This window comes from Octodon degus, unplaced genomic scaffold (assembly GCF_000260255.1).
Source record: "Octodon degus isolate 3935 unplaced genomic scaffold, OctDeg1.0 scaffold00025, whole genome shotgun sequence".
Classification (NCBI taxonomy): domain Eukaryota; kingdom Metazoa; phylum Chordata; class Mammalia; order Rodentia; family Octodontidae; genus Octodon; species Octodon degus.
Genome location: NW_004524601.1, coordinates 43,658 through 59,330, shown reverse-complemented (window position 1 = coordinate 59,330; position 15,673 = coordinate 43,658). Strand labels below are relative to the sequence as shown.

The 15,673-nt window shown below is 39.7% G+C and overlaps 1 protein-coding gene across 5 annotated transcripts in view; it reads right to left on the bottom strand.

Moving 5' to 3' along the window:
• Positions 1-15,673, bottom strand: part of Als2 (ALS2, alsin Rho guanine nucleotide exchange factor) — a 98,461-nt gene that overhangs the window by 76,811 nt on the left and 5,977 nt on the right. For 4 of the 5 annotated variants that reach the window (XM_023712317.1, XM_004628593.3, XM_023712318.1 and 1 more), the window contains exons 2-3: positions 4,728-4,807; positions 1,171-1,325 (exon numbers count right to left, since the gene is read on the bottom strand). In XM_023712317.1, coding sequence (XP_023568085.1) covers positions 1,171-1,325; positions 4,728-4,747 — 175 coding nt within the window. In that variant the 5' untranslated portion in view covers positions 4,748-4,807. Of the gene's footprint in view, positions 1-1,170; positions 1,326-4,727; positions 4,808-5,583; positions 5,646-15,673 lie in introns of those variants that run through there. The other variant, XM_023712316.1, reaches the window with a different exon arrangement.

The following is a 15,673-nucleotide window of genomic DNA, read 5'->3' as shown; positions in this document are numbered from 1 at the left end:
TATTCTAAAAGAGTTCAGTAGTCCATAATAGTATTGGGTCTTCCGCTTCACTGGCAATGTCAGAAACTGTTGACCTGAGTGTCCTATAGCTCAACATAACAGCACGGCTTTACTTCTTATACTTTGTTTTTATACTTTTCTGCTGGATGGTTAAGATGATATAGTTCACATTTTTAAAGTAAGGCTCTCTCCAAAGCCTTGAATAATACAATTAATAAGTATTATTATAATAAAAGTGACATAAAAATGACAATTAGAAAATCCATGTTTGGGGCCGGAGAGATGGCTCAGTAGGATAAGCGCTTGACCGGCAAATGCAAGGATCTGAGTTCAATCCCCGGTTCCGCCAAAAAAAAAAAAAATTCATGTTTATCCCATAAAACCTCCAAAGCCAAATTTAATCTTTGCTTACTAGACTTTCTCTTTCCTTAGTTCTTAGAAGGAAAATACCAAAACAATATTTAATATTTAGTAAATGTTAATAGAGTAGATGTTTATAAATTAGTACAGTCAATGACAATCCCAGCCCCAGTCAATGACAATCAAATCTGCCAGCCAAATGTGGTGATGGATGCTGGTAATCCCAGTACATGGGAGGCTGAGGCAAGAGGATCACAAACTGGAGATCATCCTGGACTACCTCATAAGACTCTGTCTCAATCAACAGACAGAAAAGACATTTTCCATAACTGAGTTGACAAACTGATTAGTTGCCAGATTAAACACAACTCTCCATATAAATTATAGACATGTTTCTACTTTAGATACATAGGATTTTATGTTCCTGTACACTGCTATTGGTAGCTGAGGAAAGCTGTACTTAGCATAGCCAAATGGCTGAAATGGAGGCTCTGAAATCCAACTGAGTTCCAGTCCTGACTGACACTCTAATAGCTGCATGTGACTTTGAAAATTAATCTCCCTGACTTTCAGTTCATTCATCTGTGTACAACAATAACTACTTCACATAAGCTAAAGATTCGGGTGAAATACCAGGGAAAATGCTGAGAGTATTCTGATACATTTAATGAATTAAAGCTATAGCAAGCAAGTATATAAAGAGGAAAGTCTTTTATAAAGTAACCCATAGTATCCAAAGCTCTTACCACCCTGACACACTCAGCATCCATTAGCATTTCAGTTAGCATTCCTTTTGCCCCTTTTCAATACCTTCCGTCAGAAGAACTCCATGCTTCATTCCAAGGGCTGCTTGAACAACGGTCTTTCCTCCCCAGCCTGGCAACCTCTCTGGTGCTATGGAAAAGGATCCTGCCTGCCAGATATGGACCAGGCCTCTTTCTTTGGATCCTTCTGCCTCTGTTGAGCTATAAAAATACAAAACAACAACAACAAAGACTTAATTCTTTCAGTAATTCAGAGCTGTACCGTTTGTCCTTAAAATTTGTCCTGAGGTTGTACCATTTAGAAGCAGACATATGACTGGATCAGATAGGCTACTTAGCACCTGTCTTATGCTTTGGCTACGACACAGGAGCCAAGGTGAGATGCTGATTTGTATATGAACCTGTAGAGTAATCTAAATCAAAAAATTAACTTCTTTCTAAGCAGTAAGTAAAACCTGGGTTATTTTTGAAAGTTTTATAATTTGGCAGCATAAAATTTCAAGATACTAATTTCTCTCATCACTAACACCTTTTGAAGTACTAAAATTACAATGCACCTTAACTGAAGTCTTTATTTTAAATTTTTAGTTTATAATTGGTAAAGCCTATTATAAGAGAAAGAGCTGAAGAATTAAATTACTTTTTTTTCCCCTGCAGAACTGGGGATTGAACTCAGGCCCTTGCGCTTTGTCTACTGAGCTATCTCCCCGGCCCTTAAATTACTTTATTTATTTTTTTAAATTTTTATTTATTTATGTGTGTGTGTGCGTGGGTGTGTGGCCAGCTCAGCCCACCAGGGGGTGGGGCTGGCTGGCATGTGGTGCTGGGGGATTGAACCATGGTCTCCGTGCTTCGCTAAGCTTGTTCTTAGTAGGTGCTTTAGACCACTGAGCCATCTCACCAGCCCCCATTAAATTACTTTAAACTGAGCTTAATTTATAACTGTTGGGGCCCATGAGATAGCTCAGCAGACTAAAGTGCCTGCTTAGGCAAGCTTAGGCAAGTGCAGGGACCACAGCTGGATCCCCAGCACCACACGCCATGCCAGCCCCACTCCCAGGGCAGGCTGAGCCGACCAGAGTCCGGGTACAGTGGTGCATGCCTGCAATTCCACCACTGGGGAGCCAGAGGATCACCATGAGTCTGAGCTGCAGAGTGAGACCCTGTAACAACCAAATACATTAAAAAAGAAAAAATTTATAACTGTAATTTAATTCTGTGTTACACTGTATAGTTCAATACATTTATATGATGTGTAATCATCAGATGAACTAATCAGGGTAAATAACATGTTATCACCTCAAATGTCTACTATTTGCTTGTGCTGGAAATACTTAGAACCTGACAAATGCTGTTTTAAAACACACAATTCGTTTTTGTCACTCAGTTACCCTACTGTGCTTCAGATGATTAGAAGACGCCATTTCTATCTTCCTCTGCCTTACACCTTGAATCTTTTCTTTCTCCACTGCTCTTCAGCTCACTCTTTTCACCTCTATAACCATTATTCTGCTCTCTGAGTTTATGAGATCAACATTTTAATTTTCATACCTGTGAAAATTCATAAACATGTCTTTCTGTGTGTTTGTTTCACTTAACAAAATGTCCTCTAGTTCTGTCCATGCTGCTACAAATGATAGTATTTCATTATTCTTTATGCCTGAATATATTCCCCTGTGTACACATACCACATTTTCTTTATCCATTCATTCATCAAATGAACTCTCTGATTGACACCATCCTATCTTGGCTATTGTGAATAAAGCTTCAATAATCCTGGAAGAATTGGCATGGTGGTAAAAATCTGTGATTCCAACACTTGGGAGGCTGAAGCAGGATGATCACTGAGTTCAAGGCCAGCCTGAACTACACAGAAAGACCCTGTCTCAAACAAACATCCTAGGAGTACAGTTATCTCTCATCTATATACAGATGTCCTTCCCTTTGGCCATCTACTCCACAGTGAAATTCTGAATCACATATAGCTCTTTTTCTAGTTTTTTGAGAAACTTTTATACTATTTTCCATTACTTATATCTAATTAAGTTTGCAATATCCTTCATGTTTTATTTATGTTCTAGACAAAGATTTCCATCCACCTGATGGCTTTAGTTCAAAGAATATAAACAGCTGCATGATAATGATCATAACTTAAAATACCCCCCTACTCAGAAAAGGGCACATTAAACTGGCATGGTGGCAATGACCTGCAATCCCAGCACTCTGGGAGAATGAGGCAAGAGGACCAGTTTGAAAACAGGTGGGATAACTTAATAACTTAGTGAGACTCTGTCTCAAAATAAAACATACAAAAAGGGCTGGGGATGTGACTAAATGTGAAGACTTTAGATTCAACTCTTACTATCAAGAAAAGCAAAGATCAAAGAGAAAAGGGTAGAAAAAAAGAAATGAGAAAAAGACACACTAAGATACTCTGATCAGGCACGGCAGCACATGCCTGTAACCCTAGCCACTCAGGAAGCGGAGGGATGGGAAGCTTGAGACCAGCCCGGTAACTTAGCAAGACTTTATCTCAAAGAAAAAAAATTAAGAGCTAGGGATACTGTCAGTATTTTTTTTATATTTTTATTAATTTTATTGAGAAAGATACCGTCAGTATTACCAGATTTAATCTCCAGTCTCTCTCCTCTCTCCGCCTCTGTCCCTCTCTGTCTCTGTCTCTCGGTTTCTCTCTCTCTCACACACACAAAAACATGACATTCTGTGTTTCCTTTATAAAGTTTTCTTTCAGGTCACACTGATGGTATGATGTCTATTTTTCATTTTCTTTTTTTTTTTAAACACAGATGCTAAAATTTTAATGAGGCACAGAAATTTTTTGAATACTTAGCCATTTCTCTACTTTTGCTAAGCAACATTCTTTCTTTGGGAGGACAGGGTTTTGATACAGGTTCTTACTATGCAGTTCAGGCTGATCTTGAACTCATTATGTAGCCCAGGCTACCATCAAACTTGCAGTGATCCTGCTGTCTGTTTCCCAAGTGCTGGGATTATAGGGATGTGCCACCATGCCTGGCTAGTCAATGTTCTCTGAAATTAGAATTGAGCATACATATGGGTCTATGGAAGAAAAGCTACAAATTTAATCTTCATTTTTAGTATCTTCCATGAGTATTTTTTTGTTGCTTCTTTGTTTTGTTTGGTGAGCAGAGTCTCACTGTATAATCTACGTTGGCCTTGAACACACTAAGTAGCTCAGTCTGGCCTTGACCTTGCAGTGACACTCTTGCCTCAACTTCCTGAGTGCGGACATTATCGGACTGCACCACCAACTTGGCCTATGACTAGTTTTCCAAGAATAGAAGATTATAATTAGTAAGCTTCCTTCTGGAAACCTGACATTTGTGAAAGTTGTCTGCAGGAAATTTAAAATGAACTGAAGATATTCAATCCATTTATAAGAAACTAGAATCAAAGCTTATCAGTAATCAGTTTTATATTTTTCTCTATCAATCAACTACAAATGTTACTATATGCTCCCATTTAATATTTATCGACAAGAAAATTAAGCTGAAGAAATATTATACCCATGTGGAACTATCTGTTGTTCCCCTAGAGTGCCAGAGAAAAAAGTGGTTTTACCTTCTCTTCTTTGAGTCCATCGGTCAGTAGGTATACCCCATCGCCAACTTATTCTCTCTTTGCAAAAGGTATGTCAAAGCCTAAATGGGAAAACAGGGTAAGTACAAAGAGCAGTAAAGGAATGTTTTTCTCCCCTCAGATCAGAGAAGGGTGGGGGATGAGACCAGCCCTCTAACAAGTGTACGTTCACTGGACAATAACTACACAGTGAAACTATTTAAACTATTTTATATTTTTCCTGTTGAAGTCAAATATTTAGACTGAGTCTGCTCACTGAGCTTACAAAAATGCCTCTGACCACCAAATATAATGTTGAAGACTACCTACAATTAAGATGTACTGTTTAAGGCAATACATTTATTTTTATTGCAAATAATGTAATAATTCAATATCAAAATCATTGCACTAAATTTAAAAATGATATTCATATTAGTATTTTAAGTGGCTACAAAATATATGAAGAATTAAATATCAGTTAACTGAGAAAGCTGTCCTAAAATATCTCCTTAGGGGATGGAGGATATAGTTCAGTGGCGTAGCTCCTGTCTGACAAGGCCAAGGCCCTGAATTCAATTCCTGATACCAAAAAAGAAAGAAAAAAGACCCAAAACAAACAAACAAAAAGCCCCTTAAAAAATATCTTTAGAAATGGATCAGGTTCAAGTAATTTTAATTTATATTTTCAGTAATGCATAAAAAGTTAACATCATTAAAATAAAATTTTTTCTGTAGTGGAACTAGCAGTATTTTCTCCAAATCAACCTCAATCCAAGACAAGCAGACTAGCATGCTTTATAATGCACAGGGCTGGAAGAATATTTAAAACAGATCTTTTGTTGGGCCTGGTGGCACACACCTGTGATTCTAGCACTCAGGAGCCTGAGGTAGGAGGATAGCGGCAAGTTCAACATAAGCCAGGGCTAAAAGTGAGCTCAAGGCCAGGATGAATTGAACAGTGAGATCCTATCTCAAAAAGACAAAAAATAATAAAGTAGCTCTTTTAAAATTCATCTTTGGGCCAGCCAGATAGCTTATTGCACTAAAGCACCTGCTTCAGCAGTGCTCAGTGGCCAGGGTTCGATACCTGGCATGCCATGCTGGCCCCGCCCTTGGGGCTCACTGAGACAGTAATTGAGACTGGGCGTGATGGCACGCACCTGTCATCCCAGCACTTGCGAGGCTGAACAGAAGGATCACTCTGAGTCTGGTCTACATACTGAGACCCTGTAGTCCCTGTAGACCCTGTACCAAATGCACAAATAAAATAAAATAAGTGTCATCATTAAGGGGCCAGCAAGATAGCTCAGCAGCTTAAATGCCTGCCTGGCAAGCACAAAGTCCCAAGTTCAATCCCCTGTTCCATAAACCCTGCAGGACCCCGATGACATAACCAGGTGTGGTGGTGCATACTTGTAATCCTATCGCTAGGGAGGTTGAGCCAGGAGGATCACTGTGAGTTTAGTTTGAGACCTGCCTAGGGGCTACAAAAGTGAGCACAACCCCAGCCCAAACTGCATAGTGAGACCCTGTCTCACAAAAAAAAAAAAAGAATACCATCAGTAAACAGTAAAAAAAAAACCTGCATGAAAATCATCCCAAATTGGTTTAGAAGTTCATGTTGGGCCAGGGAGATGGCTCAGTGGAATAAGCGCTTCCCTGGCAAGTGCAGGGGCCTGAGTTCAATCCCCGGTTCTGAAAAAAAAAGTTCAGTGTTGAATAAAACAAGACAGAGAAAATAAAGAAGCAGAAGAAATAACGCATTTCAACTCAGAATTTTACTTTTTTCCCCCTCTGGCACCAGAATCAAACTCAGGAACTTGTGCTTGCAAGGCAGGTACTTGTGCCACTGAGCTATATCCTCAAAGAATTTTACTTTTTTTTTTAATGTATTTGGTTATTGCAGGGTCTCACTATGCAGCTCAGACTCGTGATGATCCTCTTGCTTTCAGCCACCCCAACACTGGGATTACAGGCATGTGCTACTACACCAGGACTGTGGCCGGCTCAGCTTGCCCTGGTGGTGGGGCTGGCATGGCATGTGGTGCTAGGGATTGAACCATGCTCCCTGCGCTTACCTAAGTTTGCCTAAGCAGGCACTTTAGTAGCTTGCCAGCCAAGAATTTTACATTTTTAAGGACACCAGAACTTATAAAATTAAAAGCAACTAAGTCTTATTTATGTGGTTAATAAAAATATTAGGCCAAACTGACATAGTGGTATATGTCTCCACACGTAGGAGTCTGGGGCGGGAATATAAAGTTAAGGCCTTGCTAGACTACATGCTGAGTCTTAGGCCAGTTTGGGCTATACTGTGAGACCATGTCTCAAAGAAACAAAGTGAAATCAAATCTGTGATTTTTCTGCAAGAGGACATGGAATGGCCACTATGATCTCGAAACAGCTATACCAGCGGGAGTGTCCTAGAGTCCATCTGCTTCCTCCAGGTGGCCTGTGAATTCTCACTGCTTCCCATCTGCATAGTAGGAGGAAATAAATTTTTACTTAATGCTTATTTTAGAAATATTTTTATTTATTTTTTAAAAAATATTTATTTATGTATTTAGTACAGGGTCTCACTACACAGCTCTGACTTGTAGTGATCCTCCTGTCTCAGCCTCCCCAGTACTGGGATTACAGGCACACACCACCACATCTGGTTTCAGCACAGTGTGCTGGGGGCTCCAGGGCCAGCATGGCACATGGTCCCCAAGGGATCGGACCTGGGTCCTTGTGCTTGCCAGGCAGGTGCTTAGACCATCCAGTTATCTCCCTAGTCTTTTATTTTTTTTTTTAAACATTTATTTATTTATTTATTTGTGTATGTGTGTGTGTGTGTGTGGCCAGCTCAGCCCACCAGGGGGCGGGGCTGGCTGGCATGTGGTGCTGGGGGATTGAACCGCGGTCCCTGTGCATTGCCAAGCTTGTTTCAAGTAGGTGCTTTAGACCACTGAGCCATCTCTCCAGCACCCCCTAGTCTTTTATTTTAGAAATATTTTTAATCATTCTAAACGACAGGTAATGTGTAAACAAAAAATATCTCTGGTCAATCAAATGTTATAACTTTAATGAATACAATACTTCTGGGCAGTGTGAAGAAGCGAGGATGACCTCCGGGCTGCCCAAAGCTGCACGCCATTGCATCTAGTGTCTAGTGCCTGTGACCTGCCGCTGTCGCCACCATGCCCAAGAGAAAGGCCGAAGGGGATGCTAAAGGTGATAAAGCCAAGGTGAAGGATGAACCACAGAGAAGATCTGCAAGGTTGTCTGCTAAACCAGCTCCTCCAAAGCCAGAGCCCAAGCCTAAATAAGCGCCAGCAAAGAAGGGAGAGAAGGTGCCCAAAGGGAAAAAGGGAAAAGCTGATGCCAGCAAGGATGGGAATAACCCTGCAGAAAATGGAGATGCCAAAACAGACCAGGCACAAAGAGCTGAAGGTGCTGGAGACGCCAAGTGAAGTGTGTGCATTTTTGATAACTGTGTACTTCTGGTAACTGTACAGTTTGAAATACTATTTTTTATCAAGTTTTATAAAAATGCAGAATTTTGTTTTACTTTTTTTTTTAAGCTATGTTGTTAGCACACAGAACACTTCATCGTTGGTTTGGGGGGAAGGAGCATGTCAGTAGCACAGTGTCTCCAAAGCTGGATTGATGTGGGGAAGGTGCCTTTCCCTGTTGGTTTTGAGAGACTTCCTCTTGGCTCCCAGGAGGAGGGATTCCCTGATGTTACACATGTGGCCACTTTGGCATAAATGCCTTGTGGTACGGGACAGCTCCCAGTTCATTTTATGTCCTCCTTTCCTCTGCCATCAGCATAGGCTTAACTCCCTTAAGCCCAGAGACCTGTTGGGATCTAATTCCTGAAAGTGATGTTACCAGTGTGTCAGGCAATCTGGACTCGCCAGTAATGCTGAGGTGGTGTCCCACAAGAACAACTGATTTCTTTTTTCTAGATTGTGGATCTTCAGATTGATAATTCTGCCATTATCATTTCCCGAAAGTCAGGGTCGGCTTGTGAAAAGTTGTTAAACAACATGCTAAATGTGAAATGTCAAACCTCACTCTAAACTTTCCCTACTTCAGAGCCTCAAATGAAGACTTCACTGGATTTTATAGTGGCTTTCTGATTTTTGGTAGTCCATCCAAAAAGGGAGCTTGAAAGTTGTCGTATACTGTTAAAGATTGTGTGCCCATGTCCTGTCTGAAATACCATGATTGTTTATAAAAAGTATCTTTAATAAAGCTGGGTACAGTTTGGCTTGAAAAAAAATACAATACTTTAGTGTTATTATGCTTTGTGTGTGATACTAACTTGCTTTATTAAAATGTATTTTGTGGTATACTGTAAGTCTGCAGCTAGATATAATCTGTGTTCATCTGTCAGAGGTTGCTGATGAAATTCAGTAGTGCTCAGCAGAAGCCACAGAGCACCTGGGAGGAGGTGGAATTGCACAAGCTCACCTCATTTCCCACTACAGACTCACCAGATATAAAATGAACTTTGTCCTAACACCTGACAATCAAAAATGCTATAAATTTTTTGGTAAAGTAAGGCCGCCACCATGTACTCTCTTAGAGTCACACTTTTCAACAGAGTACTCTTAAAGTTGAATACATATGCCATATTACTTACCATTACCATTCATATTTTTAAAGCTCAAATCAAATTAAAACTCTAACTGCTGTGCAAATTCACACACCTGTAAGATTTAAATGACAATGGAATACCCTTCTCTGACAAAACTAAACAAAAAGAGGGGATACAAATGAGCCACCATTTTGTATCTGTATATTCAAAATAGGATACACAGCTACAGTCTCTTAATTCAATGAACAGAAAGATTTGTTCTAATAGTGTTTGTAAACAGGACATCATGTCTGCATCTTGTATAATGAATAACCACCAAGACAATATGTAATGTATTAATTATTGAAACTGTCCTACTAATCGGTTTTGAAACTGTCTCCTTGCTATTTGTTTCTCAATAAAATTATTGGAAAAAAAATAAAGTGGATTATAAGTAAAGAAAAAAAACTTTGATGTTTTACTTACTATATATGGTAGGCAGAATAATACTTCCCAAAGATGACCGCGTCCTAAGTGAAGGTTGGGTTACATGGTACCAATCAGTTGACTAGAAAGGTTACTCTGGTTACCCAACTGGGCCAAGATAATCACAAGAATGCTTCCGAGTGGAAGAGGAAAGCAGGGAAGAGTCCGAGACAGAGATAAGGCGATGGTAGTTGAGTCAGAGTGAGGCTAAATGTCTGACTTTGAAAATGGGAGACTGCCAGGTCTGGTGGCACAAGCCTATAATCCCAACACTTGGGAGGCTGAGGCAGGACTGTTTTGAGTTTGAGGCCAGTCTGGGCTTTATAGTGAGATCTTGTCTTAAAAAAAAAAAGAAAAAGAAAAAGAAATGAAAGTGGGAGATGACACCATATGCTTAGCAATGTGAGTGGCTTCTAGCAGCCTGAGAAGGAAAGGAAAAGAATTCTTTCCAGTAGTTTGTTTTTTAAAAAGCATCTATGCAGATACCTTAGTTTTGGCATAGTCAAGACCTGTGTCAGGACTTCCAACCTACAACTCTTTGGCAATATATTTGTGGGGTTTTTTCAAGTCACTAAGCTTGGCAGCAAAATTTGTTACAGTGGCAATAGAAAACTAAGGTATGGGTTGGGGAGATAGCTTGGAAGTCTAACCGCCTGCCTGGCAACTGCAAAGAGTTTGACACCTGGTACTGCATGCCATGCCGGCCCCAGAACCCCCAGTACACAGTGCCAGCCACCAAAACCGGGCATGGTGGCACATGTCTATAATCCCAGAACTGGGGAGGCTGAGACAGGAGGATCATTACAAAGCCAAGCTGTGTAGTGAGACTCTGTATTGAAGGAAGGAAGGAAGGAAGGAAGGAAGGAAGGAAGGAAGGAAGGAAGGGAGGGAAGGAGAAAGAAAGCAAGGGAAAAAAGTAATGTACTATCTCATAGAATTTTTCTTTATTCACATATTAATAATTGTTTCATTTAGCTGAAATACTATTTCATACATTAGACTTCTAACAGATACATGATGCCTAATCCTGATCAGCCTGAAAAAGTCTAGATCAGTAAACAACTTCTGTGTGTCTGGTGGGTCGGGGGGAGCTTGGGGTCCCTCACTGCTTCCTCTCTGCTCTTCCTCTCTCATTCTGCTTCATAGATGCCACAAGTGGCCAGCTTTCCTAACAGGCCCTTTTGTCACGATATATCAGCTCTGGAGCCAGACAATTATGTACTGCAACCTCTGAAACTATGAACCAAAATAATCTTTTTCAACTCTAAAGTTAAGTCCCAGCAAAGAAAATCTGATTAAGATACCATGCCTGCCCAAAGCCCAAACAGGACAATGAGAAAGAGAAATGGCTGCTAAGGAAATCTGACTAAAAATGAGTATTTTGGTTAAACGTCAGATGTTATAAGGTTTTACTCTCACAAATATAAATGAAGGCAGTATTTAGCGGCTTCATATAATCTAACATTCTTTCTCCATTATTAGTCATACAGGAAAGGAAAACTACAAAGCTTTCTTTTCTAGTATCTTTATGATACTAGAAAAATCTGTTGAGTCTTCACAAAATCTGTTAAGAGTGACCTCAACCTCACAAATAACATTTAAACTGCTTTATGTTCTTTCATTGTTTTACATTTTTAATTGTTATAAACTGTCTAGTCATAGCATTTACTCCAGAGATATTCCTCTATGGGCAAACTTTCAGGTCCTTCTTCTGCACTTCTTTCAGAGACAGGATCTCTGTTGCTTTTCTTCTGTTAACAGGAACTTTTCTCTACCTGTATTATATTATTTTATATTAACTGGCTCTGATAAAGAAGTACTGTATAAACAGCACTTACTTGTCTTTAGAAAAATATAGGCATCCTCCTGCCTTCCTGGCCTCTCCACAGATCAACAGCATCACCACAGAGTAAGCACATTAAGCCCTAGGGTTTCTTCTACTTATGAAGTTCTATGAATCAAAGAATAAAGCTAGATTCACTTTAAAGTATACTACTCTATACCACACTTTAAATTATTAGCTGCTTCATAATGAAATGAAAGTAATTAAACTCTCCGATGGTTCTTTCAAACTAAAGGCAAACCTTCCACCACTGGATATATACCCTCCTGCCTCACTTAACAAAAAGGTGAATTGTCTCTTCTGTGTTGAGGGTAATGTTTTAACACATGATCTGGTTGGCTGTGGTGATGAATGCTTATAATTCCAGCATGGGGGAGGCTGAGGTAAAAATGACAAGTTCAACACCAGCTTGGGCTACAGGGTGATTTTCAGGCCAACCTGGAGTACAGTGAGATCCAGCCTCAAATAACACAAAACAGCCACAAACTATCTACAATTCTATAATACCTTAACCAGAAATCCAAAATCCAGAGCTGTAAACACTAAGCTTTTTTCCATGGCTGAATCTAATCTAACTTGAACTAACGTAAAGAAGTTTATTCTGTGTATCTCTGTGCTATGTCTTGCTGCAGAAATAGTAATATAACTTTGGAGATACTAAAAGGAAGTATGTACTTTGGAGGAGAGTTGAAAGGGACATAGGGTTGCACTATGTACTAACTTGGCTTTCCTTGAACTCCTGGGCAGGCACCACCACACTGAGCTTTGTATGTACTCCCACACTGCCTCCACCTTGGAGAGCTTGCAAAACATTCTGTGGGTGCTTTCATGATAAGCATACTCATATACAGCATCCAAATTCATTTTGCAAAGACTATCCTGCCTACAAATATTCACTTGGCTCATGTGGAGGATGAGGAAGGATGCCTATACTCTTCCATTTCATACAAGGCTGCCAATTTGCTGGAGAAGAAAGAGAATAAATGACATAGTGCTCTGGAGGCAGAACAACTAGTACCTGGTGACCTAGGATGGCAGACAGAGGTAGTCAGGATGGGTTCCAGGAAGAAGACAACATTCTAAAGTGAAAGACTAGATATTGGTAAGACAAGTCTTTTTTTGTGTTTGTTAAGTTGTTGCCTATGAAAACTGCAAGGGTGTGTAATTAGGTAAGTAGCTGAATATACAGCATGTAGATCAGAAGACATACCTCAGTTACTGATAGAAACCTTGGAAAACATTTGGCTGATATTTTAACCCAGAGGAATGGGTAGGGTTCCCAAGGTGTGGAAAGAGAAAGAAAAGGCTGTAAGGGGCTTCTGCACCTAAGGGCTGGCCAGGATGATGAGGGCCCAGCAGAGACGACTGAAGTCAGAAGTGGTCTGAGAAAGGAAAAACACCAATATGCTGTGCACAATGCAAGCAAAGCAGAAATCATTTTGAGGAAGAAGCCAATAAGGTCAAGACAGCAGGAGTCTCACAAACATGACAACAGAATGTGCCCACCCACTGATTTGGCAGTACAGGTATCACTGGTGAGCCTGACTACAATTTCAGTGGTTGGTATGGGGAGTGAAAACCAGAATGGAATAAGCTCAATATGAGGTGGTAAAAATAAAGAACTAGAGATGATTTTTCGGAAAAATGTTGGAATGGCAAACCAAGTTAGCTAGATATAACGGCACACTCCAGTGATTCCAGCACTCTGGGAGGTTGAGGCAGGAGGATCATCAGTTTGAGCCTAACCTGGGGAACTTGGCAACTTAAAATCTATCTCAAAAATTTGAAAAAGGCTTTTTATCAACACGGCACCAAAGGCGAAGAAGTAAGCCCCTGCCTCTCTCAAAGCTGAAGCCAAAGCAAAAGATTAAGGATAACACACTTGTATTCATTGTGGATATCAAAGCCAATAAACAAATCAAACAAGCTGTAAAGAAGCTCTATGACACTCATGTTGCCAAGGTCAATACCCTAATAAGGCCTGATGGAGAGAAGGCATATGTTCGACTGGCTCCTGTTTATGATGCATTGGATATTGCCAACAAAATTGAGATCATCTAAACTAAGTCCAGCTGGCTAATTCTAAATATATACTCGCCCCGCCCCATTTTTTTTTTTTTTTTTAAGGACTGGGAATGTAGTTTAGGAGCTGAGTTCAATTCTGTCTATTCCACAAAGGGAGCAAATTGTACCATAAGACTCTGAAAGGACTTTGGACACAGAATAGTGACTTGGACATAAAATTACTAGATTTCATGTAGCCATTAGCATTTGTGTAAAGTTTTAGATGGCTACATTTTATTACAACATAATGAGATAGTTGGTTATTTTTTTTCTCTGTATTTTAGGGAAGGGTCTACAGGGTGTTCAGGGTCTCGGTACTAGATCAGACTCGTAGTGATTCACCTGTTTACAGCCTCCCAAGTGCTGGGATTACAGGCATGAGCCACCACACCCAGTCTCAATTACCAGCTCAGCACACCCTGGGGGATAGAATCCCGGCTGCTGAGCTCTGCCTAAGCTAATGCTTTATTACTGAGCTATCAGGCCAGCGTAATAAGCTAGTTTATACTGTGAATGCAGTAAATAGAAATTTCAGAGTATGGTGTTTTACATAGGGTAAATGTTTAGCAAATATTTGCTTCTTTTGTTTTGTTTTGTTTTTGAAGAGAGGGTCATGCTATGTAGTTCAGGCTGGCCTTCTTATGTAGCCCAGGCTGGCCTTAAACTGATGGCTATAGTCCTGCCTCAGCCTCCCAAATACTGGGATCACAGGTGTGTACCATTATACCTGACGAATATTTACTTCTTGAAGCTCAGCTAATGTTTACACATGGATTAAGGTAAGTCTGGTCTCAAACACCTGACTTAAAAATAATCTATATATATCAACAACTGCTGCTTCCTGGAAAACCTACCCCTGAAGCCTTTATTAAGTAGTGAAAATCAAAGACTCATGGCAATATAGCCTTGACCAACTAAGCACTATGAAAGGTCCAGGTCACTCTGAATCCCAGCTCTCTCAGGCTTAGCTAATACACAGAAAGAACTATTGGATACTGACTGGAGCTGAGCTGCCTTTAAGACCTGAACCAGAGTAGAGAAGCACAGCAGTTACTGCACTGAATTAGTGTGCTGGCCTAGAATGCTAACTATTTACAATGTTACTATAGATAATGCCTTTAAGTCTTTGATTTGTTAAAAATTCCTGATGGTCAGAAACTATGGCTTATTCACTGGTATACTCTTGTGCTCATTCATAGGAACCACTCTGAGTACTAAAATAGAGGACATAGTCTTTGATCTTAAATTCTAGTCTGAAGACTGCCAAATACTAAAGATTTCTAGTTCCTATAACAAAAGTCAATATCAAATACCAAAGAAAAATGACTTCTCATAATAGAAACCCTTGTATTTGACTTGTAAATATTTCCTAACCACATTTTTTTCCTCATGTCATATCACAAATGTTAGACAGCCAGGAAAGAATAATCCCTTCTCATCACGGAGAGTTTTTGGTGCTATCAGGGTTGGAAGGCTTCACTGTCTCTTTGTCTGTCTCTGACTCGTTAATTGCATACTGACACCTCCTAAAACTGCACTTTTCTGCATGAGACTCCTCTGAAGAGGACATGTAAACACAGCACAAAAAATGCCCAGCAATGCCTCTTTAGCTCCCTTTTGTACTTACTCCTTACTTTAAGATAATTTTCCAGGATTACTAAAATTTCCACAGAATTTTGTAATATTACAGCCATGTAATAAGACACACAACATGTTTATAGTACCTAGGAATTTTAGTTTCAATTGCTAGGATTATGGTATCCATCAGAATAACATATTTAATAATTAATATGGGGGAGTTTAAGGGATGCTAATAGGGGATGGATATGATACAAATACACGCAATGAGACTTCATGTTTTATAAAATTAATAGAAACTAACAATAAAAGGATAACAACTAACAGAATTACCCCAAAGTTTTAAAAATTATAATGACTTTATGAAATCCATAATAATTTTACCTGGGATGGTCTACATCCAAATTACTT